Raw genomic sequence first — 27,551 nt, forward strand, 5'->3', positions numbered from 1 at the left:
GACTTATCGGTCTTGACTTCAGACTTGTCACTCTTGAATTGAGACTTAATTCCAAAGACTTGACTTATTTGTGACTTAGAAAACAATGACTTTGTCCCACCTCTGGGACTACGTCATGTTAGCAATGGTATCATACGAAGGTAGCATAGAGAAGGAAAATTACCCAACGTCGTTTCCATCTGTGAGACAGAGAATGCGAAGTTTGCAGCCTGGAAACTTCTTGACTTTTTCCAACTCAAGCATTGCATGCTGTAGGGCATCATAAAGTTTAGTTTGTCCATGCGCCTGAAGGGTATGCACGTGTTCCTAGAAAAGTAAAAAAAACAACAAACTGTCTATTTAGCTTCATTAGCTTATTGTTTCATGGGTCAGGAGCCCATGATAGAATAGATAACTTGACATACTTGAACTAAAACATTATCTGGTACACTAAATCTTTATCAGGGTTTGTGATGTGTTATGTATTGCATGTACCTTGAACTTTTCGAGTGTTTCTGTGAATGTGTGGAGAGTTTTCACTTCAGAGTCAAACTTCACAAGGCCAATTACATGATGAAAATCATAAGCCATGGTCCGTGTTGCAAAGTTGTCAAAAAGCTCTTTAACAGCATGGATCTTCTCTATTTCCACACTTCCATAGCACTTCTCCACCATGGATGAGCTTGTATCGATCAGCACCTGATGAAAATAAAGTCAAGAAATGATTAAGTTGTTTTGTTTACTTTCTCATCCAGAAATGAAGCTCAGCTTGAAGCCTATACTGAGGGATGGTGATCAGACTTCAACAGACGAGAAAGGAATCTCTCATGCATGTTAGAGGGTGTCTCTCTGCCAGTGTCGAGGTCACAGGCTAAATTAGTTTAGCCACAGTTTAGAACTGCAGGGCTACTGACTTAACATGTGATGCATAGTATGCAGGCTCCAATGCACAGATCTGCTCAAAATGCCACTCCGTGTAAAATTTAAAAAATTAGATAGGATCCAGATGACTTGACTTCATACAGTTCTTCTTGTACACACAAACATCTCAGAAATAACTCCTGATTTTTTCAGTTAGCCCACTGGACGGCACATTGAGCCAGATGGTGTAGTTACTCATTAAAAGATTTGACATAGTACAGGATCAACATTACCAGTATAGCCTCTTTTGGAGTCCTGGTTGTGACGAATGAATAGTCCTCCCTATGGTCACCAGTACTGCAGGAAAAGTTAAGAACGTTATCAGAAATATTCTGATAATTCTGACCATGTTCTTAATATATGGTCCATGCTATGCATTGCTGTTGTATCTCTATTGTAGATTTACCGGCTGAGGTTTGTCACCACATGTATAAAATCTATTCTCTTCTATAAATATATCTCATTGTATTGCGGGGCAAAATGGAATAATGCCATAATAGAATTTGAATTCTATTGTTTGTTTTTTGTAAAAAAAATCACATTATTATTATTCGTATTATAGATAATTAACTTTCAATGGACTTTAACTTTGGTGCCAGTGCACTTCAGTTGTCTGCCCTCATGTGTGAAAGACTAATCCCCTCCGTAAGCCTATGTGTGATATCGTACACAGTGGTAAGAAACTAATTTGATGTTCTATGTCAAGCTGAATCTATTTGAGGGCGCTGATTGGCTCAATTGTATGTCACTCATTTATATCTTGAATCAGCAATTGGCTAAACTGCTTCATAGACCCGCCTCTTTTGGGCCAAAACGATCAGGCCCCCCAAGCTGCGCGTTCTCAGAGTGTCTACACACAGACAGAGAGCACGAGCAGAGAGCACACAGGAGGAGAGCACGAGCAGGAAAAGCATATATTTTGCGCAGATATCATATTTTACACACATTACTGGGTACATTCCATAGTTCAAAAACACACATATTGACAATTTGTATAATTTATGATTATTATAATTTTTTATTTTTTTTGTGTGGCTCATGGTGGGGCCATGCCCCATGGCCCTCTATTGACCAGCCGCCACTGGTCAGAATACTACCACAACACGCCGCCTGTCTCTGGCAGAAATGCGCTCATCCACGCACGGGAACAACACCGAGTTGTAATATATCACCCCACCACTCTCGGCTCATACCTCCCCAGCAACGAGGCACATCACCCGGTCACAATACCTCCAGAATGTCCCCCGGGTGAAATCCGGGACTTGGTTTTATGGTTCCGAGTGGCGGCGCTCACCCGTTGGCGCTGGGACGCGAGGTCTCCAGCCGCCCCCGCCGCGAGGCACCCGATCATCGGGTCTGTCAGCCCTCGGAACAGGCCGCGGGTCAACAACTCGTGGGTGGCGGGGTAGAGGCGAGGCAGATCACAGAAAAATAATAAAGACTAGAGTATGGCAAAGATATGTTGATGAGAAACGTATTTGTAATACGTCAAACACAAACGTAATCAGGGAGAAAATACGTTCAATTGAGAATGCATTTTAGTTTTGGGGGAACATACTTTTTAGGAGACAGGACTGCACCATGAGACCACCATTACATTTTTCCTCTCACGCACCCCCTAGAGGCAGCTTGCGCACCACACTTTGGGAATCCCTGTTCTATGTCGTTTGGCTTCATGGTAAGGTTGACACTATTGTCTTCTGTTGCTGTATGTAGGCTAAATATGTAATACACCATGCAATAGTTGGACTGATCACCGACGTCAGATAAATAATAAATAAATAATGTTTTTTCACGCCCCTCTGTGTCTGATACCGATGCACAATGCACCCTTAGGGTCTGCATGAGATGCACCGGGCTTTCAACTACAATGTAAACCCATCCGCATCATTAACAGACGCTTCGAGAAAATGCTCCGAGAGTGTGATGACTTTCAACCAGGAAACTATTGTTAATGACCGGTGTCACTTTGATGTTTGTGACGGGATTTCAGGGCTTTTCTTAGAGGGTTTACATTTTACGGAGTTTACTTACTTATTTTAAGCCCAAACATGGTGTTTTTCCTAAACTTAGCTCAAAGGTTCTGTTGCCTAAACCTAAGCAAGTGTTTTTGATTAAACTCACAACATTAACCACCTGTTTCCTGTGAGCATGATAGTTTGGACGCGCTGGGCTACCCAGTGTGTTAAAAAGTGTCACCAACAAGCATGTGACAAGCTGGGTATGAGGACAGGTTATATATTTTTAGGTAAATGTCAGACTTTTATGAGGATTGAAATATGCTGCTTTATTGCCAATTTGACGAGAGAAGAGAAAGGCAGCCACATTCAAAGCCACAGTATTATAGTAAAACAAATTACATCTTCATTTCAACTATAATGTTGTCTAGAATACAAAAAACCCCAAAGTACTCACCTAGCTGCCAACACATCCACATCCACATTTTGGGTTTTGCCGGTCAGACAATTATGAACCTGGATCTTTGCAGGAGCTGCCTTATCTTTCCCCAAATAGACACCAAGGTTGTCTGCAAAAAAACAAAAAATAATTGTTACAGAACAGCAGGACCCTTAGAATAAAAAGCATGGAGAATTCTGAAGCTGACCAGCTGAGAAACATTGCAAGTCTCATGGCTAGGCCAATGTGTCTCAAGCAGAGATGTAAGTTATAGTTAAACTGTATCTACTCCCTCTTCACTTGCCTCAGCAAACCATCCCTGGATCGTTAATAAGAGGTCCAGAAAGCCAGAGAGCTTTTTATCAAATCCTCCAAAAGGTCTAACGTGACTTCTTGATTTGTCTTTACTGGCTGCGTCTGATCCAATTCAGAATCCAATTCAAAGCTTCTGTGATCACTGATAGAGCTCTGCATGGTCAAGGACCTACCTATATTAGATATCTACTGCAGTACCTTCCATTTGTTACGCTCAGACACTCGGGTGCCTCAATATTATTAGTTATAACTGACACCAGTAAATGCAAATATTAATATAATGTGCACTGTTGTTTTGTCAGGTTACCTTCACTCAGGAAAACTAGTTGTAGGTCATCACTACCGAGGTCCTTCAAACGCAGCGGCGGAGACACACTGAGTTGAGGGAAAGCTTTCAGTTCTTCTGCCATGTCTCCAAAACTCTTCTGAGTATTCATGTGAAAGCTGTAATTCAATTATACAGGCTATATGAGATGAATGCTGTGAGAACTAAATCAATTTAACACACACAAGGAAAGCAATGTTTGAGCATGTGAAATCACGTTCTTTTAAATATAAATATCCTCATTGGACTTGTATGTTTATAAGCCTTAGAAATAAGGGTTCCACAGGGGTTCTTCCTGAAGTGCTGAGGTTCTACCCAGAACCATTTCCTTCTGAAGAACCCCATTTTGAAAAGAGTGTTCCCTAGAAGTGATTTGACTATGGGTTCCAATAAGAAAGAGTTCTTTTAGGATTGTTGAAAGCAGGGTCCCAATTCATGGGTCTTCCCACAACTCCAAAAAACTGATTGAGAATCAGTTTTTGTGGGTTGCGCTGCCCAACATGAGCCTTCATGGGCGTGGTCCAATGATCCAAGCATAACTTGTCAAAGTTGAACCAATGTTAGGATGATGGGTAATGTAGTCATTTGTTGTAAAACCAGTTTAAAATTCTGAAATTCTGGTTCAAGACTTCTCTGTGGACACTTGGTTTAGGCAGCAAGGATTCATCTTAGTTTTATTGTATAATATAACTGAATTTCATGGCAGAATTGAAATCCACTGCATTACTGAAATAGTAAAGGCTGTTGCAGAACTAGTTTCATGAAATCTCTGCCCCAAAAAATGTGATGGGGAACCATGGGTGTCGTGGGTTGCGCTGGACAACATCAGCCCGGCCCTTGACAGAGCTTCTCAAAGCCTAATATCGCTGAGTATGGTTAAGGTAAAACTAGAGTTAGGGTGTTGAAGGTTCAATGGGTAGTCCCCTAAATCTTCACGTTCAAAAACTGTTACTGTGAACCCCTGGGTGGGTTCCAGATGAAACCTTAAATACAAATGGGATCTTGGTCGAACGACTTGGGTGGGTTCCAGATGAAACCCTTGGAATATAGAAGGGTTCTTGGTAGATCCCTCTGGATGGGTTGTAGATGAAACCCTTCTAATATAAAAGGGTTCTCAGTAGAACCCAATAATTTTGTTCATGTAAGCACCCTTAGAAGAAAATACCTCCTAGAGAGGGTTCTGTGTAGAACCATTCCACCATAGAAGGGTTCTCTGTAGAACCTCTCATAAGGGGTCCTGGGCGGAACCTTTATAAAACATTCTACCAAGAACCAAAATTGCCACAAGCTGAAGAACCCTATTGTTCTAGTTTGCCCCATCATCTTTTGTGGCAACTTTCATGAACATGATATTTGATAAAACATACTTCTGCCCAGTCACACTGTCATGAGATATCCAGAGATCATATGTTCTCATTGATGGATGAACGCTGAGCAAAATCTTCTCAATGTCAGTGGCTCTGTTTAGTGACGATTCTCTCAAAACCTCTTCACGGCAGTTTGGAATCTTCTCGCCATCTTAACAAAGGACAAGAGAAAGACAAAATATAATCACACATAATCACCTCCTGACTAAGAACACAAGTGAGAAGAACAAAAACCTTTCACCGCAAAATATCAATATCATGGCTCAGAATAGGAAATTGTTCCTGAATAACCAAACATATCCTGAGATTTCTGCATGCAGCTGAAGCTAAATATGAATTTGTCTGGAGGCTGATGGAAGCTTTGGTTGTCATCTGAACCACAAATTACCATCCCTTTAGAAAAGATTGATTTGCAGCGTATTTAGAGGCCAAAATATGTTTGCATATTTCTAGCAACAACAACAACAGCATTTAGAAGAGAACCATCTACTCTAAAGCGACTGCACTATACCTTGGAGGTAAGCTAGCAGGATGTAACATCTGTGAGTTAGTGAGGGAGTAGACAGATGTACCTTCAATCAAAATCTTTTTAATTTAGCGTCTTGAACTATTATCCACAGATAAGCAATTTCGACAAGCATTTTTTGGCCCACCTATGAATTTTCCAAGGTACCTTTGTATATATATTCATCTAATGCAGGGATGCGGACACATTTACACTACTTGCAATATTAAAGCTTGAGCTTGGCAAAACATTGACAATGTATATTTTGGATAATAATGTTATCTCTTCTAAGTTAGGGGTTTAGATAAACTGGTGCTGTGCTTTGAACCATCTTGGCTATCTGACTGGGTTACTTGGCATACTGGGCTTTGCCACAGTAATGACACTGGATCCACCAATCTCAGCAGTTAAGTTGGTGACTAAAATGGTTTTGCAATTGTAAAAACTACAAAAACAACAACCTGAATAACACCCATGATACATCAATGTTTTGCAAATTGTGTTGGAAGGTTTACACATAAGGATATAAGACATTTTACTTTTACCTTTGATTTTCTGAAGTACAACTGCTCTTTCAAAGACACCTGGTATTCCAGTTACAGTGACTGGATCACAGAAACGGCTGCCTTCTTCGGACATCAGAGAAAAAGGTGCGTAGTTCTCATGTTCTGATGTCTCTTTCTGTTAAAATAATACAAACAATTAGAGAGGTGGGTAATGTGAATTTGCAGCATATCATTTCTAATCAATGACAACATCCATGAAAACCCCAGATTAATGTATCTCAAAGGCAATGCAACAAAACAGGACCTTTTTTATCTGATAGCGATCAATCTTAGAAGTTTAGAGCGTTTTCTACGAGTGTTTCTACAAACAATCTTCAACTTCTATCCTCCTTTCCCAAAGCAGTAGGTGCAATGTGCGATCTGGCCAGAGCTTTTAGAACATTAAAAACAAGAATTAGTATTACCAACAGAATATGAAGAGGTTACACTGTTGAAGTTATGTCAAAGACTTCTACGTATTGTGTTGCAGAGATATATACTGAAATGAGCACGCTAACCAGCTAGTTCTTGCCATCTTGTCTTGTTTTTAGAAATACTTAGCCTCACCCTATATCCTAGATTGCAGTGAGCTTACTTACAAGCCTAACCTTCATTTCAATGATGGACCATTGCCATGTTGAGGTGGGTCCAGATCTAGAGGGGTGCTAGGGTTGTCCTTGCCCCCACAGACTCTTGTTGACACAAAACTGCTCTATGAATCATGGGGTATTGAGTTTGTACTTAAAAAAAATTCATAGATAACTACAATCGCCTTGCAGTTCTATGCCTCGCCAACCAGTCAAGTTGCAGTTTACAACCATGTCTGTCCAAAATGTCATCACTTCATAATTTTATACGATAAGAAATTTGTGTGAAATTGTCATAATTACATATGAATTCTTGAGTTATGTGACCATCAAATTCTAATGAGTTCATCCTCGAATCCAGGTTGACATTTGTGCCAAATTTGAAGAAATTTCGCTCTAGGCGTTCCTGAGATATCATGTTTATGGGAGTGGGACAGACAGACAACCAGAAATACCTTTGCTTCTGACAGGAGATATGCCCAGCAGTATGTTGAGTACTCAAAGACATCAAGGTCCTCAATGATCTTTTCTCCATGTTTTGTTTCAAGCTGTGGTAAAAGTTCCCTAAAGAGCATGTACAAGGCTTCAACCACTGCGATCTATGGAAAAGAAAAAAACATCGTTACCCGAGGAGGAAAATAACATGCTTTATACGGCAAATAGTGAAACCAAATGAATGATGCTTTGACTTAAAATAAAATGAAAATATGACTATATATATATATATATTGCATATCATTAGCGCTCACTTCAAAAGGGTCAATGCAAAAGGTAATAAATGGAATATTACACCATCTAATATGTGGTATACTAACCCTCTGATTCCTGGATATGATCTCATTCCTAGAGAATAGCTGGTGCAAACTTTGGGCCAGTGGGTGGCATCCAGTCAGTTTTCGTATGTATCCAATCAAATCCTTGAATCGAACTTCATGACTCTTGTATTTCTAGAGTAGAGAATGTCAACACAATTACAAACTACATTTTGTACTTGGTTGTTTTTAATACTGAAGGGAAAGAGTTAAACAATATTGACAGTTCTTTTGAAATATTTTATGTAAAGCTGTACATACACTCAAAAATATCCTGGTCAGTTTACCCAGTCCTGTACCTGGTAATACCTGAACACTTTGTTCTCATTCACTGTTTTTATTACTATTTTCTTAACTTTAAAGGGGTTAGTTTCGTTTTCTGCTGCTTCCAATTTCTGTGTTCAGCCATGCTAAACACATGTTGGACCAACATCTTCAGATCTAAATTCAGATGGATCCTCTCATCTAACTCGTAGTAGGAAGCAGCACATACAAAGATAACTAGCAATGAAAAAACTAGCAATGAAAAACTGGTTTCCAAATAATTAAAGAAAACACACGAGAATCTGCTGAGAGGTTAGGCATGATTAGAAAGAGCAAAACAATACCAATATGTGAAGGGTTCATTAATGCTGTAAACGAAAGAAAAATCGATTCATCAGACTTCTAACAATATATGAAACTCTGCTTACCATGATGTAAAGGGAAGACAAGAAGACACTTAATCCTTTCGGGGTTTGTTGCACTGAGGGCTCAACATCGTCTATGAAGAACTGTATGTGGTCTAGAACATCCTCAGGAAACGTGGACAGTGAGAAGTACACTGTTGACTCCTTTGAGATTCCACAATTTTCCAATGTGTTGCCACTGCCGTGTTCATCTCTGGACAGATTAGGCCTGATAAGCACATCAGAATCAGTATCAGCAATTATCAAAAGCCATACTATCCAAGAACTAGAATAATAACTGAGAATTACTTGTAATGAAGAACATTTCCTGGGATTCCACTTTCATAAGCAAGCTTGTTCTTCAAATTAGCTATCGTGTCCCTTTCCAAATCCACCATCACCTCAAAGTCCCCCTGCAAATATTAGAAAAGGGAGAGAAAATTATTGGAAATTCAGCCAAAATGAAGTCAAAATTGTATCAAAGATGAATTCATAGGTTCCCAGGCTGCTATGGATAAGGATGTTTATTGTCATCGTAAAAACATAAAACAAAATTATATATATAAATACATTAATAAGTTCTCAGGGTCCCTGGGTTCCCTGGGTCTTAAACTCCATAGGTCCTTAGTTTCTAGGGTCCTTCTAGGGTTCTAGGGTTCCCCCTAAAGCACACTTAAACTCACCTTCAGCATGACGTGGCATCGGACTGTATCCGTTCCGTTAGTTTCAGCAACACATTGCGTGGACATTTGAGGAGCTGCTCTCAGGTTCTTTTTTGGTGTGAATATGGCGTAGATTACATCTCCATTTTCAATGTGTCTATCTTTTAAAGACCCTGTAGGTGAATAAAATCAAAACAATCACTTTACATATTATGTAGCAATACAGAAAAAAGCTTGCTGAGCTGGAGATGGATGATAGAGATGGCATACATTATTGTTTGTAGAACAATTTGACAATCTTGCTGCAGTCTACAAGTTGCTTTTATACCAAAGGCTGATCTGTGGGGTACAGACGGCCACTGTTTCTGTTTGATCAAATTCTACATATTGTGGTTCAACAATAAAAAGGCATATTTCAACATTGTATTTATAAAGCGTAAATAATTCTTCATGTACCGATATACAGCTTAACACTTAATTCTAAGCACAAAACGTACCAAAACAATGAAAAGTCAAATATATATTATTTGCATAACCTCTCAAAAGCCCTAAACCGTGGCGCATAATCACACTGAATACTGTCCTGTTATGTATTTTAGACTCCAGCTTACATGTGTTGAAGAAAGGATCATCCGTCAAAGGCATTCCATCCACTGTGTAGAGACAGACCCCTTTGGATGGATTAACACTTTCAAGGTGACAAATCCTCAACATCAGATCTTCAACTGTGTTTTGTGCACGATCCATATCTGAAAATACAAAATGACCCTGGGTAAAGTATGAAATAGCCGGTGGGTGTAATAAACACAGTAATTAATGGTATACATAGATCACATTGATTTCCTGCCAGTAATCCAAGGTGACACTGAAAGTGACTACAGCGAAATTTGGCACTAACCCTTGATGACAGAGAGATGATGAAGGCATTTGCACAACAAGTGCTTATTTTTTGACCATGCTTACCACTCATGGTTTAGCATGTTAGCGTGCTAATTATCCATTTACACACAGCACAGCTGATGCGGGGGGTGTCATTACTTTTACAGGTATTTGGTCATAAATCAAAGTATTTGACACAAATAATATAATTTTTATGATGATGAAAATGCATGAAAAAGATATGGGATAACGAAAATGATCACAATTCATCCCAAAGGGGACATGAATGTGTGAACCAAATTTTTATGGCAATCCATCCCATTCAGATTTGACTGTCTATGTCTAGAGAATCTGAAAGATGGTACTCGTACAATAACCTAAATAAAATGCACAGCCTTTTGAGTCAATGACCAAAGATGTTTAAGAATTCCGTTGGAATTTTTAAACACGTGGTTCAACCTCCCATTGTTCCTTTCCCCTGCAGCAGCAGCTGTGTATTAGTTTGTTCACCTGGTCCTGTAATTCCACAGCTGCCCTCATGATGGCCTCACTGTGTCACCTTCCGTCTTCTCAGATATACCCCAATCCATCCCCCACCCTACCAAGGCTGAGCCAACACGAGTCAAGGCCCTATCAATATTTGTCCTCTGCAACCTATTAGGTCTGTAAAGAGCTTCATGAAAATAAAATAGTAAACTATGTGAATTTCTTACCTTTGATGTATTTTGGTTCAGGGCATTTGGGGTATGTGTACTGCAGACAGAATGACTCCAATGACTTCTTCACAGACGTTGCAGCTACCGGAGCTCTGAGTCTGCCAATGGTTTTTCTCAGCGCAGAAAAACGGTTCCTTTCCACTTGACTTAATCCTGTTTAGGAAATATGAATACTTTTTACAATTCAACATTTTAACACGGGAAACTACTCTTCTCTTAAACTGAATTCATAATATCCATATTTATGGAAATGTAACTCTTGTTGACTTGTTTTCTATTTGGACTGTTACTTGAAATATCTCTGATATTGCTAAACTAATTATTTAAATTCAGTTATTTACAAAGGAAGTACATATTGCACATATATGATGAATGTATTAGCCTTGACAGCTATTTACAGCTAGCTTTGGTCGAGAAATAAATCCACATATTTTTTGCCTCATCTCAAGACTTTTCATTATTTATGTGGCCTATGCAAATACTACACATTTGAGAAGAGTTTGTGGTTACGTCCTCAGGTTAGATCGTCACAGTTTCCTGTTTCCTGACAAACCGGTTTTCCTTATGCTTAGTCTTTTGTTGCACATTAATACCTGCTAAGTCCTTCTCTTTCTTCCTGCAGTACATGGCGCTCTGTTATTTAGACTTCAAGACCAAAGTTCATGTCATTCACATTAGATAACAACTTGTGTAATCATGTGACAACCTTTCGTCTGTGCCTGTTAACTTCAATCGGGAATCGTTCCCGGAAACTACTTGTAACTGCTTTCATACTGTACACTTACCGATGTTGTTCAAGTCTTCTTCTGTTACACCATCAATGAAATCTCTCTCATCTTTCACACCCATCTCACGGAATTTATTGTAGAAAGAGTCCAGTCTGTGCTGCACCAGTAAGTTGAATATTGGCTCCATCTAAAACAACAAAACACACACAAAAAGCAGAATATTCCAAATTAAACGAATTACTGCGCATGGTATGAACTAATATGTATTCAGTGATGATATATAGCTTTAAAGTTTACTTGAGCAAGACAAACTTACCTTGATGTGTTTCAAGATGAAGTTCAACAGTTGTGATGTTTACTTTCTGTTTCCAGTATTTATGCGACTGTACAGGCGTGGCTTCTTTGTGGGAAACGAAACTAAATCACACACTGTGGCACAGCTGTTGGGACTACACAGCAGTTATCAGTTGTGATTTTGCAATGCTGAGAAGTTAGGGCTGGCCAAACACTTCTTTTAAATTAATTTAAAAAACAGAATGTCCGAGGTCGAATCAGTTGTTTTCATTGGTTGAAATAAATAAATACTTTTACAAACCTGCACTACACAGTGAGGGTCGCAGGGATCCAGAGTCTGCATGTTTGCAATGCAGATAATTTCCTGCAGCTGCTTCATAATTAAAAGACAGCCAGTGTTTTAAACGTGAAGGAGCAACAACAGGAAATTAACTTGCTCAAGTCTCGGACAAAGAGGGCTAAAGGTCCAAAACAAATGTAACTGCTTCTTCAATAAAGTTATGGAAACATATTGATAATGTCGCCTATGTGAGTTCAATCAGGAGAGACAAGTCGGATAAAGAAAAGGTAATTGTTTAATATGAACAGATGATGTGTGATGATAAAGTCTTCAGAGTCTTTGGCGCTTGGACTCTACAGGGAGATTTGTAAAGGCAAATGTATGAGAAATAAACTACAAGTTCTCTCTCTCTCTCTAAAGTTGTTTGTATTTCTTAAAGGAACAGTGTGTAGGGGGATTTATTTAAGGAAATGGAATATAATATTCATAACTATGTTTTATAAGTGTATAATCACCTGAAACTAAGGGTCTGTGTGTTTCTGTCACTATTATTGAGCCCACTATTTTCACCTTCATTAAATAATGATGACAAATCCATTGAACCACTTTGCGCTGTTCCAACAAGAGGCCATCGTGTCCCATTATACACAGTAACACAACAGCATGTAGCAGCAAAGTGAGAGACTGTGTTTAACTGTCAAGACAGATTCATTGTGTTTTAACCACAGAACACAACAGAGCGCCACTCCACCAGACCACAAGAGTTTCCATTCTCGAAAAAAAACAACTTGTTAGTTATTTCATTTAATTAAATGTGCCAAAACACACTCATATTTATTCACCTGTTTACAGTGTACTAACAACAAAAGAAAATGATTTGAAGTCATTTTTACAACAGTCAGTTTTAATGTTTTCATTACTGACGGCGTGTGGGTGGGTTTTAAAATGGCACAAAGTTTCCACTTCTTAGAAATAACACCGACCTAGTTTCAGAACAATCTCACCACAACTGACCTGTGCAGAATAGTCTCACAATAAGTGCTAAAATGTATTTTCCTGTTTTTAATTCAGAGTGACATTCATATTACAGCAGGATACGAACGTGAGAAAACAATTAAACAGTAAAAGGTCATTTATGGATTGAGATTTGTGAACGATTTACAAAGTTTGGAGTCAAGTTTTGAGTAAATTCTGGACGGATATGAAATGTCAAATGGAAAAATGCAAAACTTCAGCCCTTCTTGTGTTTGCATGGTGTGAACCACAGAAAGTGGAGACTTCCTTCAATAAATCACAGTGAACATCTATTGACTTCTAAATCCAGACAAGGCCGACGTCTTCAGCTTTAAAGAAAGATAAACGCATGAACGTCATTGGTAGTCGGCTGATACAACAGCTGCTGGTGATCAACGGATCTCCAGCACATCAAGTGGTGCCGAGTCCCATGAACTGCAGAACTCGGGGACCACCTGAAGGTCTGAAGGTCTACACGACGACTTCCATCACGACATTGTTGCTGCCTCTTCCCTCTGCTACCGTCCGAGCTGCCGCGAGCAGAAAGAGACCAATTTATTGACGAGAATAATCATCAGATTCATGTCTTCATTGATGCTAATCTCCTTAAATCTTTACTCAGATGAAATGGAAAACTCGCCACCGTCTATGTGGATGTCCAGTCAGTGTTGATGCTAGATTTTGTCCACAGCAGCAGTAGATTCGTCACTGCGTGCTTTACTGACCCAGAAAACTGAGTTTGCAGCTGCAGCATCTGTTCTTCCTGCGCTCAGCGTCGCTGCTGAACGTGACAGTGACGTCATTGAAGTCAAGAAGAAAGGTCATTGAAGCTTGGACTTCTCTGGGTCGCAACAACAGAACTTAATTGTTCTCTTCACATGCGGTTTTTTCAAACATGTAATGATGTTTCCTCAGAGTGCAGTTAGCGACCGTGTGGGCGCCGTGCCGACGCAGCTCTGACAGCAACACCTGATTGGACGTCCACATACGAAGGTGGCAAACTTTCCCTTTGAGATGTTTGGTTTCTTTCGAGAGCAGAATTTGCCTCCGGAATGTGCTCGAGGCCGACGACAACCATGAATTAGAAATACACATCAGCGTAGGCAAATAAAGCACATGTAATAACAAGTGTGTGTGCATTGAGAGACCCGCTTGGTGACAAAATGAAGAACATGCACAGTTAAAACATGTTCTCTGAAGATGCTGACTCCTGTGAGACAAAGCCAGAAAGACCACAAACACGCTTTCCATGCTGTGAGGTGACAGAAATAACTTGATCTGGCGTATTTCTACCAATGTCAGAAACACATTATATTTAATGCTCCTACTGCTGCAGTGCATCACATCTGTGTCTTTCGGCTAAAACATGAAGTGGAACTCAGCGGCTTTGTAGTCTGATTATTTGGCTCGTGTCACTTGAAGAACAGGAAGTTCGCTTCGAATATCTTTGGCATGTTTTGTGGAATGTTTGTTTCAACACGACAGAATGCAGTGAGTCACAGTTGAATTACAGCTTGCATGTTTCATATGGTATTTAAAACTTTACATAGACGATTGGTTATTAATGATCAATATGCAGATGACACTGGAGTGTCTTCAGCTGATTCTATTTCCTGAGTTTTAAGTTTCACTCTGAAATCTTTTGTAATGAACAAAAGTAAAAGGCTCAAGAACCAAAGAAGCTAACTGATAGCACAGCTAGCTACCAGTGCTGTTTCATGGGTATAGATTGAGCTGATTCGCTAACATTAGCACGTATACGCTAGAATAGCTCCATGGACACAGGAGTGTTCTCACCTCGGCTCCTGTCTCTGTGTATGAGTGCCAGTAAGATGGTGGACAGCAGGTACGGGGTTCCCACCAACACGTGGACCATCAGTCTGGTGACCGACACGGAACGGGCAGCTGCAGGTGGAGGCGAGGACGAAGGTGCAGGAGAACCTGTGAAGATGAGTGAACTCTTACCCACTGTGGTCACAGACGATGTGAGGAAAACCTCAACCAATCTCTTTCACATTTAACATCCTTGTTATCTAAATGTTGTATTGAGATTCTGACTTTGCCTCATTGATGTCTTAATGTGAAACCTACAGTGTGTATCGAACTAACGTGATCTTATCCGTATGCAAAATTCAACAACCTGCTGAAACTCAGAGCCGGTCAAAATGTCACTGATCTCTTAAAAGCTTCACGTCTGGCATCGGTCTACAGTTTACACTACGTTACATGTTTAGTTTGTTTAGTCTCGGCGGTGAGGAGATCAGCGGGTGCAATGAGTCTTCTTGTTCCTGCCGCTTTTAATTTAATCCAATAAAGAAACTATCAAAACGCTCATGGACCAGATATGCGTCATTGACAAACCCTCAGGCAACGCTACTTCTTCACCCTCTCATGTTGGACTACATGGGAGGGTGACCGACCGGACGCTACAATGACTCAACATCACCGTTAGACGTACAACTGGTTCTACAAGACCAGCTGGCTGGCAGTTCATATCTCTGCATATGACGCATTTGACGCATTTGGCACAACGTCAAAACGGTTTCTTCCTCACTTTGTTTTGATGTTACTTCACCTTGGAAACGTTTCAAACGAAGATTCTGTCCCCATTTTACACATTGCACCTTTAACGTTGTGAGACAGTGGCGGTTAGTTTTAGGTAATTAAACTACTTGGTTGGGGTTAGAAATAAAACATTATAGTTCGGCTTCAGATAAGTACGCTTGTAATGTAACGTAAGCTACGGTCGGAACCAGTTAAGTTGGTATCTGGCCTTTAAACGTCGCCACAACACATTCATGCATTTGACCTTTTCTCAGTCAACTGAAGACTGTTCATCTCACCTTCAACGTTCACCCAGCTGCCCAACGACTTTCCAAATCCAGGGATGCTGCAAACGTAGAGTCCTTCATCCGCTTTGGAAGCCCTGCGAATGGTCATCTCTCCCGTGGCGCTGCTGCGGACGACGCGGCCGTCTTTGAGGAACTCAAACGTGTGATTGGGGGATTCCGTCTCGGCTTTGCAGCGCAGCGTCACAGCAGCGCCCGCCGACACGGGGAGGGCCGGACTCTCCAGCAGCACAGTGCTGTCTGTGGACACGGAACAGTCATCTTAAAGCCTCTTTCTCCCATTGCTAATACAAACTGAACTTCACTTTGTGATTCATGAAACATGTCGGACACGGATTCTGTTGAATAGTCTGATAAGTTGAATACAGTTCAACATGAAACAGCATCACTAGTCTCCAGTGCAGTACCAGTGATGGTGATGTTGATGCTGTTGCTCCTGTTCCCGTCCCCAGACTCGCACCAGTACACCCCGGTGTCGGAGGGGTAGGTGTTACCGATCACGCAGGCCGAGCCCGAGGAGGTGGTGCCCCAGCCGGAGGTGCAGGGTCTGACCCCGCCCTCCGGCGTTTTCCTCTTCACCTTCCAGCCGGTGGCGTTCAGCTGATCCTCGCAGCTCAGGGAGATGGAGTTGTACCTGTAGAACTGAGACCTGTCAGGGACGACCTGGAGACAGGCTGAGGAAGAGAGGGAGGAAGAAGAGGAAGAGAGAAACAGCAGAGCGGGGGATTGGAATGGGAAAGAAAAAGGAAAGGAAGGCAAGAAGTGACAGAAGAATGATCGCAGTTCATTTGAAGATCAGGAAGTGAAAGAAATAAAGTAAAGAATGGACAATAAAACGGTAAGAAAGAAGACAGGAAGAAGAGAGAGAGAGAGAGAGAGAGAGAGAGAGAGAGACACCATAAAAAGAAGAAAAGTGTGACAAGAATGGTGAAGGAATGTATGAAAAGTAAACGAGAAGAAATAAATATGAAAACACAAAAAATGAATACAAATTCAAAGGAAATGTAAGAAAAACAGCATGAAGACAAATAAAAGCGAGGGGGGGGCAGCAAAAGATGACAGATTGAGAGAACAAATAAGAAAGAAAGAAAGAAAGATAACAAGAAGGTAAACAGAGAAATTACACAAATCAGTGATTCAATGAATTCAAAGGCACGAAACCATCAGCAGAGAAGATGTTCTCGTAAAAGAAGAGTTTGTACTCACACATCACCAGACAGAAAGGTGTTAACAGCATCCTGCCCTCGCGCACACTGACGGCTCGCGGCACTTCCTCTGAGAGGAGTCGACCCTCGCGCACCTCGCGCACCTCGTCTCTCCGTGAGGCGTCACAGCAGCTGCCTGCGCGTGACGCCTTAAAGTCTTCTCTTCCTCTGAAGTTACACCAAAGAAAACCTTGAACTTACGCAGTTTCATGAAGAAATATAAAACATAGAACCTGCATTCACTGACTGGGTGCTGTAAACACAAGACTTACATTTATACAATGTGTTTCCATTGATAATAAAAATATAACAAAGAACCGAGGAGTTCTCCAACATTTAGACTAGAAGTGTGAGCAATAAAATCAAACCAACACTGAAGCGAAGCCATAAATCCCCAAACTGACTGATGGAATATAATTCAACAAAATAAAAAACATTTTAGAATTAATTCTAACTCAAAGGTTTTTAAAGCTGACTGCTTAAATACAACAAACATAACTTATATGAATTCATTCCTAAGACGAGTGTGAATAACGTGAGCACTGAAATGAAACAAAAAGTACTTTATTACATAAGAAAGTGTAGTGGACATAAAAAACTCCTATTTACATATTTTATAAATACATTATATTATTAAATAAAGGAGCCCATACATACAAACCCCAGACATGTTTTCATAAATCATTACAAAATACAATACATTTAATAAATTACGGTTCCGTGCTTTAGCTGCAGAAAAGTACAAGTATGAGCGCTGCTGCTGGTGAAACGACGACAGATAAATACAACTGGATCAATCCAATGGCAACGTATCCTGATACAACAGTTCAAACGACTTCAGGTTTAAGAAAAGGTCGAGGTTCGGGTTCAAAACAAACTACGTACCAAATGAACGCGTTAGGTAACGTACGTAGGCGGCGATAGTAACGTACGGAAGTTACGTAAGAAAAGGACGTCGACTTTCGGCTTCACACGGGACATGAACAGCGATCTCCGGGGTGAAAGTCCTGTTTGTTTGCGCCACAAAGTGATTGAAATACATTATACAATGTTACCTTGTTTGTTTTGTTTTTAAATAAACATGCAATGTTCCTTACTGTATGAAACGAGTCCTTTAGTCTTAGTGCGTTTTATACATCTGCAGAAGAAGTGGTGAACAACAGGAGCCGAATCATGAGCAAAATAAATAGTGCTACACATCATAGCCCCGCCCCCACTGTTTGACTGACAGCACAGCAACGAATCAGCTATTAGTATGAGAGAGAAGAAGAAAAAACTTGTTCTCTTTCCTGCCAAGAATTAGATGAGTAGATTCATATAAATCTTTCTGTATGATGAATATGTAGCACCCAGTTAGCTTAGCTTAGCATAAAGACTGGAAACAAAGTCCGCCTCCCTAACTAAAATGTGTCATGTTGGCTTAAAAGCTGATGAAGTTTTTTTGGGGCAAATTGAATTGTTTTTAATTGTTTATAATTTCCTAATGTTTGGGGAAATCCAAGAGTGAGACTTCTGCGTTTACTCGTGCGATTAACATCTCAGATTCTTCCGTCACATCTGCCAGGCGTGTGAATGGACTATTAGACGTCGCTGGAGATGGAAACACCGAGGAATGTCGGTTTGGAACGAGCCCAAAAGCACGAGGGTCACTCATGGAGCGGTGGAGACGGCCGGGCCTTTTCTCCGAAGGGCCGGAACCAGAACAGTTCAAATGAGCCGGGCTGCTGTGTCTACGACAGAACTTGTCAACGGAGCAGCCGGGTGCCGGATGACTGATCCGGCGTAAGATGCCCGGCCCTTTCCTCTTGTTCTGGGGTAAGCTGCCAGATGTTGGAGGGCTGCTGCGGGTCGAGGCTGCAGGATTGTCGAGGAACACGTCATTCTGGCAAACAACGTCAATCAGCTGCGCTCCGGCGTCGCTCCGTAGCTGGAGGATGGCATCTTCTTTCTCCTTCAGCTTTAACTCGAGGTCCCTCACCTTCATCGTCAGCATCTCGATGCTGCTGTTTCTCCTGTTGTCAGCGCCGATGACCTGAACACTCTGCAGCAGCGACTTATCTTCACGGGAGCAGCTTCTTGCACTTTGATATGAAGACGTTGGCGAGTTTGGTGCCTCCGCTGTGTGAAAGAAGGAAGAAAGATGAGTGGAACCTTCTATCACGATAGTTTCATGTCTCGACAACAACACACCATTCCATTGAACATTGATCAAGTTGAATTATGAAAATTTAAGAAATTTAAATTTAAGAAAATTTAATCGTAATAATAACCTTTAAATCAGGTACAGAATGAGTCCATCAGAGGCAGATTCACTCTGGTAATTTTATTTATTGAATAGAATAAATACAATGAATAGAGAACCAAACACTTCCTGCGTCTCTTTCACAGTAAAAGCCTTCCAGAGGTTCAGAGAACATCGACTCTGGTCTTTGCTCGAAATGCTTTAAAAGGTTTTAACCAGCTGCTGCTGAAAGTGACATCACCAACATCACGCACACCTCAAAGTATCGACATTATTATTATGTAGATATTATTATTAGATGTTGGGAATGGAAGTGTAAAGTTCAGTGAACAGGAGCGATGATGAGGCGTTCTGTAACGCTAACTTTCGGTGAATTTAAGAGAAATCTACAGACGTAAACAGATCAAATAAATGTTTTCTTTGCACTCTTTGTGTTAAGTTGCCGAGTGCACGAAAAACAATGTTTCTCACCTTGAACACTGAGAACTCTTCTCTTTAAATAACCAAACTCAACACCGTCTTCCTGTTGATGACTCACCAGATGTTCTGCACCTCTTCCACAGAAAGACGGCAAACCCGCACGAAGCGCCGCAAAGAAGCGAAGCGCTCGCGACGGCCACGAGGACGGGCAGAGAGCAGCGACACCTTCCAACACCTGAGACAACAAACACGTCATCAACCCCGTCACGTGACCCACGCGTCTTTACGTCATTGCAGACTCCGTCCTAACGTGCATTTATGGATTTTTATGCATTTGAAAGAGTTGGATGAACATCAATGTAACAATCCTGGAAATCTCGGTTTATTATGCTGAACATAACGGCAGTGACATCTTTAAAAGGTACATTTATAAAAAGCATTAAATATCTAACAAAAGACGAATACGCCGCTGAAACTGTGATACAACTGTTTAAAATGTGAACTCCAGTGTGTGGTGGGACTCCTCTGAACCACGAGCAGTTTTGGGCGTTTCTTTTTGCGCCCTGGTCTTTAGTTTCACTGAATGGTTCGGTGACTAAACCTAGAACAACATGTTTTTGGTGAAATATCACAATGTTGGTTGCTTTCTTCTGAAGGAAGCGTTCGTCACACATGATGAGTTCAATGACAGTCTGATAATCACAGCTTCTGGGGTTGAGAGGGTTAATGGAAGCCGTACCCGGCAGCAGCAGCTCCACGTCCCTGGTCTGGTTGATCTCCGGCTGGTGAACTCGGCAGGTGACCCTGTGATGAAAACACGCCAGTTTATTAATCATAACTTTAATAAGATATCACAAACCCACATTCAAACGCAGCACACGGACAGAATACGTATAAATAAAGACATGAATAGATAACGATAAGAGAAACTAAAGACAAAAGGTAAAGTGACAGTGTTGCGCAAGTGTGGCTTCCATTTGCACACCTTACAGCGCTGCCTCTCCAGGAGGCGGAGCTTCTACCTCCAGGGTGTGAACAGGTGTGGAATGTGACTGTACTTTCCCGAACTACCTTTCCAGGTGAAAGTTGAATGCTGATGTTTGGTGCACACTGCATGTGTCCAGATGTGTGGATATCTCTCTGATCATTTTGGCTCTGCTGTGTGAGATAACGACGTCTTAAGTTCTAAAACGAGGACCACAAATAAAACACGACACTTGAAACCTGTTGGTGGCGTCCTGGAGAGTCACTCGCCGCGTCACGGAGAAACATCCGCGGGCATCTCGATCTCTCTTCGGTTCGTCGCCGGCGATGTCGTTCCCCTGCTCGTCCAGAAAGTAGATCCTGGGCTCCGGCAGCCAGCAGGCCGCCGCACACTGGAGGGTCACGCCTCCACCCTCGGCGGATGCGACGGAGAGTTCAGGCTCTGAAACAGCACCTGTCGACAACAGGCGTTACCGCAACATGAGACCCTTGAATGTTCCATCTGACGTTTGTGAAGTATGAACACTGATTCAAGCCGTTTCTTTACCCGCGCTGTGGAAAAGCATCAGCTCAACATCAGATATGGAAGCGTCAACGCAGAGCTTCAAAGAGAGATTCTCTCGTGGGGTGTGGTGGAAACAGGCAGGTCATACATAGTGTAATGTAGACGGAATGATTGTTCAATCCGTAAAATGTCACATCACACTCATATCAGTGCCGTTTGAGTCGGCTAACAGACAGCGGGTCACAGTCCTCCAAATCTGATTTCTTTAGGTCAGGACTAGACTGAATTCATGCTTTTGTTAAGACTAGAGTCTTGTTTCATAAAAACCAACACGTCATCGGTTTTACGGTCACCTACGTCCTTACATTCTCCTTTAAAAAGAGGCTGCATGGACACACGTTGGCTCGTCCTGGTGTCCAAGAAGAGGAGGGACGATGTCCTGCTTTGATCAGGTTATCGGCCTCCAGTTCTGTGATTTGTCCATCGCTATCTTGGGGTTCATGGCAACCAGTGAACAGGAAGCGACCATATTTGGACTGAGGAGGAGTGACCATAAACTCATGTTTACTGAGGTAATAAATCAAGAGCGAAGTAGACTCACTTTCTCAGAGACTTCCATACAATTGGACTTCTTTTTGTCAGACTTGAAGGAATCGTGAGGCCTGTGCAGCACTCTTAGGCGGACCCGCCTCCTTGATCGGTGTTTGGAGACTAAAAAGCAACTACACAACCTTTACTGTCTGTAAATAAGTGCCTGGACGTACCCACAACCAGCTCCACCCCTGTAATGTCCCGGGGGGCCTTCCTCCAGAGCCTCATGCACTGGTACTTCCCGGCATCAGTCAGCTGCACGTTGGAGATCCTCAGCGAGACGTTGCCGTTCTTCAGTTCCTTCGTGATGAGGCTCGTCCTGTACAGAAAGGCCGGGTTCTTCATCTCGGGCGTCTCGCAGCCATCGCGGTACAGGAAGACCACGTCCGGCTGCAGGCCTTCCTTGGACCACTCTACTGTTGGGAAGTCCTCGCTGGCCGGGATGCTGAAGCTGCAGGGCAGAGTGACATCCCCGCCTGCCAAGGCCAGGACCGTCTCTGGGGGTCCACGCACCAAGTCTCCTATAAAAAGACGAATCATTTCAAGACAGACTTACACATTCGGTATTTCATTATTGAAGGTTTTCAAATGCTCTAAGATGCTCCGCTAAAGAGACACAATGACTCGTTTAAAGTCACTACAGGAACTTTCATGTTGTGTTGATTCTGGCGCCCCCTGTGGACTAAAGTGGTCGTGTCTCCGAGCACCAGACTCCCTTTAGAGCAGGGGTTCTTAACCTTTTTGACCTCGGGGCCCAACTTTTCAAGTACAAAGTGTCCCGGGGCCCACTCTGACTATATGCATCAAAAGTGTCAGACAACCTGTAGGTCATACAGAAACAGAGCAGTGGGCCTTTGGAGTCAGTACAAATTTAAGATTTTTGTCCGCATAAAATAAAAAAGTATCTTTCAGTATAAATAACTGCCGGTGGCTGTATCTGTACAGGTAAAGGACAGTATAGGGCTGTAACTACACTATCAGTGAACAACTGCCTCAAATTTGAAGAAGATTGGACAAAGTATGACCATTCTACAGAGTTTCTTCATGAAGAGATCCAGGCGGAGCTCTAAAAGGACATTTGGAGACCCAAATGGACACATGGTAACCAAATGATATTCTGACACACTAAAGGTGTTTCTCCCTTTATATTGTGATATTATATTATTTTCCTTTTATTTTTAGCCTTTACAAATTGCAAAAACTATGTATATATGGTGGAAGACATGGTGTGTGAGTAGCGGACTTGCTGTGCTTAATGGCTGCGACCGAGCGCACGAACGAGAATGAGAATAGCTCAGTTACGCAAACGTTGGTTGACGGCTTATAGAAGAGGAGGATAAGGTTTGTACTATAAGTACTAGCGTTTTCTGAAGGCAGGAGCTCCATGGTAACATCCGCTAGCACGTTGTCGGGTCTGTAATGTGTCTTTTTCCGTCGAAATGCTGCAAGATACGACTTGCAGCGGTTATGGCGACTTTGGACAGTGTGTGTGTGGGCTCCTTTTGTGGAGAAACCATAAGAAATGAAAGAAAATCGATGATTTCTTTGCAAAGATGAGGATTTTGGGCATGCTGGGATACCAAACACGGACATGTTTTGTGACGTTTTTGCGCAAACAAGCCGTAGGAACGGAAGGGGAGGGGATGGAGGACGCCGGTGTTGAACAGGCAAAACCCTTGTTAAATAAATGAGATGATAGAATGTGATGATCACAAAGACATTTATTATCATGTGTATGTAAACCTGCATACACAACAAGAAGCCCAACAGACTTTCCCACGAGCGTTGGATGTTTCGTCGCTACGTGTCGCTTTATTTTTGAAGGCTCCAGTGCTTCGTTTGATAGCATTAGCTCACATTCCACACACTGAGCACTCGGCTCTGCCTCGTTGCCTCCGTTCACAAAGCTTAAGAAACTTAAGAAAGTCAGGGTTGTACTTGCACACACATTTAGACTTTTGGGGGGTATGGCACTACTGTCGTCTTCATTTTTTCTTTTTAATAACTTATCCATAACTTTCGCTACAGGCTAGCGGCTAGCTGAGTGTCTTCTTCTGCTTATTGCAGCTTGTTAAACAACTGACTGACGCATTACCGCCACCTGGTGGTGGGAAGCTGTATCGTAACTGAGTGTCTCATGGATAACAGTGATATCTCTGGTGTCTTCAATTGATAACCTATGCGGTCCCGCGGCCCTCGCGGCCCACAGGTGCAAAACTGAACGTTTTTCGCGGCCCTCTAGGTGGCGCTCGCGGCCCTATCATGGGCCGCGGCCCTATCATGGGCCGCGGCCCTATCATGGGCCGCGGCCCTATCATGGGCCGCGGCCCTATCATGGGCCGCGGCCCTATGGTTAAGAATCACTGCTTTAGAGAACCTCTCATGTTACTGCAGCAGGTCTGACAGGCTGCCCCCCTCAGTCCTGGTTCTCCCATCCCTTTACTGATGGAGGTCTGTAGAGGACCAGGACTACACTGAGACTGGTTCATAGAGGATCAGGACTACACTGAGTCTATATGGTCATATAGAGGATCAGGACTACACTGAGACTGGTTCATATAGAGGATCAGGACTACACTGAGACCGGTTCATATAGAGGATCAGGACTACACTGAGACTGGTTCATATAGAGGATCAGGACTACACTGAGACCGGTTCATAGAGGATCAGGACTACACTGAGACTGGTTCATAGAGGATCAGGACTACACTGAGACTGGTTCATAGAGGATCAGGACTACACTGAGACCGGTTCATAGAGGATCAGGACTACACTGAGACCGGTTCATAGAGGATCAGGACTACACTGAGACTGGTTCATATAGAGGATCAGGACTACACTGAGACTGGTTCATAGAGGATCAGGACTACACTGCACACTACATTTAGTAATAATTATTGAAATGATGAATAATTACTCATTCAAATTGAGGGCGGTGATTGAGAAGAGTTGCATCCTGGGAGCTTTACAGCTCATCTGTTGAGAACACATCTCTCTGGACTGACATGACGGCCACGCCTCCTCTGAAGCCGGCGGACGGGAGAGGCAGAGCGCCGTTAACGGTGTGTGAGACCGAGTGACTCACACGTTTGGTCAACGTCACATCATAAAAGGGAGGCGGCCACACTGCTGAACAGAAGAGCTGGAATGTTCCGTACAAACAGTTGATCAGCACTGAATAGAGGAATGTGTCTGCTTCACCAGTCATGAAGTCCATATGATCATATGATCATATTATACACATAGAATCTAAATGTACAGTCCTGCAAGAAGTATTCGGAGCCTTAAAAAGTACCAATACAACAGTGCAAAGAATACTCCACTACACGTAAATCATACTTCAGGAGAAGTATTCGTGAAATGTACTTCATGTATCAGAAGTAAAAGTACTCGCTCTGCAGAAAAATGACCAAACGGAGATTGTTGCATCCAGATGTTATGGAGTTACTGTTGCAGTTCTAACTACTTCATATGACGTTATTTCAGTCCAGAGGTTCCCAGCCTGGGGGTCGGGCCCCTCTGAAGGGTCACCCCGTGAGTCAGAGGGGTCGAGTGACGATTGGAGGAAGAAACTACGTTATATTCAATAAACTTTCATAAAGTTGATCCGAGTGTATTTTATTGCATCTGAAAAGTTCACATTGAAGTCAAACCATTTGAGAGGTTCAGAGGAGAAACGTCTCTTTTGTGCAAATCTCTCCTAAATTTACAACTTTAATCTTTTCTTGGAATATTAGGTGTCACAATCTCAGTTTACTAAGTCTGACCTTTGAACAAGATAAAGGAAGTGCTTAGACTAAATGTCTTTAAATTCATTTTTGCAATTTTTGCAATTTTACGCTTCAGCACGACTCCACGTTGGGGCCTAAAGGCTCGTTTTCAGAGTCTACCGAGAAAACGCGTTCAAACCTCTGGAAGAAGTATTTTGGTCATTTAATATTTAATTATTTGATAATTTGTACTCATACATTCATGAAGAATTAAGGAGATATAGATGTATAACAGGATTGTACTGTTGTTGAGCTGGAGCTCATATTGAAATATTAACTTGTGATTATTTTCATAACGGGTTCATCTGCTGATTATTTCCTCCATGAATCGAGTGTTGAATGTTGGTGTTCGTCAGTCAGAGCGCAAAGTGACACCTTCACTGTGTTCCTCGTACACTGCACACTGTCACAGTTAAACACAAACACAGCATTTAAAGAAACTCTTCATAAATACCTGAAGAACACGACAGCAGAGCTGCGAGCAGGACAAGACGAGGATCCATCACAGAACACTCCGCGAGGCTTTCTCCTCCAAAGGACGAGGAACTAAACATGAACAGCTCGGCCTCCGTCTGCAGTCACACTGAGGAGATCCTCACTCTCTGCAACACTTCCCACTCCAGCTCCACGTCTGGTGCGTTCAGGAACACCGAGGAGATCCTCACTCTCTGCAACACTTCCCACCCAGCTCCACGTCTGGTGCGTTCAGGAACACCGAGGAGATCCTCACTCTCTGCAACACTTCCCACCCAGCTCCACGTCTGGTGCGTTCAGGAACACCGAGGAGAACCTCACTCTCTGCAACACTTCCCACGCCAGCTCCTCGTCTGGTGCGTTCAGGAACACCGAGGAGATCCTCACTCTCTGCAACACTTCCCACTCCAGCTCCTCGTCTGGTGCGTTCAGGAACACCGAGGAAAGTCACGTTGTTGCGTTTCCTCCGCGGTGCACCGACATGAGGTCGCAGTGACGTGAGAGGAAACATGAAGTGCAACATGTAATACTGAAAGATGAATGAATGCAGTTTGCCTCAAAGATATATTGCCATCCTGAATACAGTTGTACAACTTTAACACACTTGGCAACACGTTGAATAAAATTGCAAAAAGCTGCAAAAACAAGCAATGATTTCTGAGTAAACGTGAGTTGATTTATAACAACATGGAGAAATCAACTCTCCAGTAAAAGTACATCGTGCAAAACTTCCATTCTATTATTGTCAGGAGAAATTAATCAAAGTCTTTTTAAACTTCTTTGAACTTGTTTTGTTTCAGTGTGGATTTGATTTGGAAGTGTAATTTCCGATTCTTTGGAAAGGCCTTTAACATCACATCCCTATGAAGGATGTGATGTCATAATCACCATGAACGTCCCTCAGCTGTTGTAGAAAGGACGTCACGTGACAACTCCACTGAAGCAGCCGCTTCACGGAGCTCGTCTATCTTCATATTAACTTATGAAATATAGAAACTGAATTCTTGGTGACCGACTCGAATGCAGCTTCTGAAACATGAAGTCTGATCTTCTGTCTGATCGAGCTGCATTTCCTTCAAGGACTATTTCACGACTCTTCTCTTAGATTCATATTTCATACCTTCAGATCTTGTTGGGCCCAACATGTTCTTCAAATAAATAAATACATAAACATGCAGAGGTACAACTTCTGATGAACAGCAAGAGCACCAAGCATTGTTGATGACACGGCCAATCCTCTTAGAATCTGTTTGCAAGCGAAGCACAGTTTTTGTCCAGTTCAACAACAATAAAACCCAAAGATTTCCCCTCAGCGGCCTTTTACAGCTAGAAATAAAAACATATTAAAAAAAGAAAGTTGATTTGTTGACTCTTGAAGTGGTTCAACACATTTATGTGATCAGGTTCAACCACAAGGTGCGGCTGATCTCAACTGCTGATCTCTGCTGAGTGAAGCGTTTCTTGAGACGCGGCTCTTGTCTTCCACTTGTTCATAGTTCCGCTGTGGGGATGCTGTG

General features: G+C 42.1%; 3 protein-coding genes across 4 annotated transcripts in view; 1 reads left to right on the top strand and 2 right to left on the bottom strand.

The window, feature by feature from the left end:
• LOC306796468 (uncharacterized protein) overlaps positions 1–27,551 on the top strand; it is a 69,641-nt gene that overhangs the window by 17,955 nt on the left and 24,135 nt on the right. The window lies entirely within an intron of this gene.
• LOC306796759 (Fc receptor-like protein 5) lies at positions 14,757–17,084 on the bottom strand (the record flags this gene model as incomplete). The annotated part of the gene is made up of 4 exons (XM_079295828.1): positions 17,050–17,084; positions 16,251–16,517; positions 15,838–16,083; positions 14,757–14,935 (listed from the first exon to the last, which is right to left on the bottom strand). The coding sequence occupies exons 1-4, from the start codon at positions 17,078–17,080 to the stop codon at positions 14,757–14,759; spliced, it is 723 nt and encodes a 240-aa protein (XP_079151954.1). The 5' UTR covers positions 17,081–17,084.
• Positions 17,597–27,550, bottom strand: LOC306796463 (butyrophilin subfamily 1 member A1-like). The gene is made up of 6 exons (XM_079295387.1): positions 26,015–27,550; positions 21,964–22,311; positions 20,935–21,148; positions 20,450–20,514; positions 19,829–19,945; positions 17,597–19,166 (listed from the first exon to the last, which is right to left on the bottom strand). The coding sequence occupies exons 1-6, from the start codon at positions 26,112–26,114 to the stop codon at positions 18,529–18,531; spliced, it is 1,482 nt and encodes a 493-aa protein (XP_079151513.1). The 5' UTR covers positions 26,115–27,550; the 3' UTR covers positions 17,597–18,528.

The sequence above is a fragment of the Melanostigma gelatinosum genome, assembly GCF_949748355.1.
Source record: "Melanostigma gelatinosum genome assembly, chromosome: 23".
NCBI classification, from domain to species: Eukaryota; Metazoa; Chordata; class Actinopteri; order Perciformes; family Zoarcidae; genus Melanostigma; species Melanostigma gelatinosum.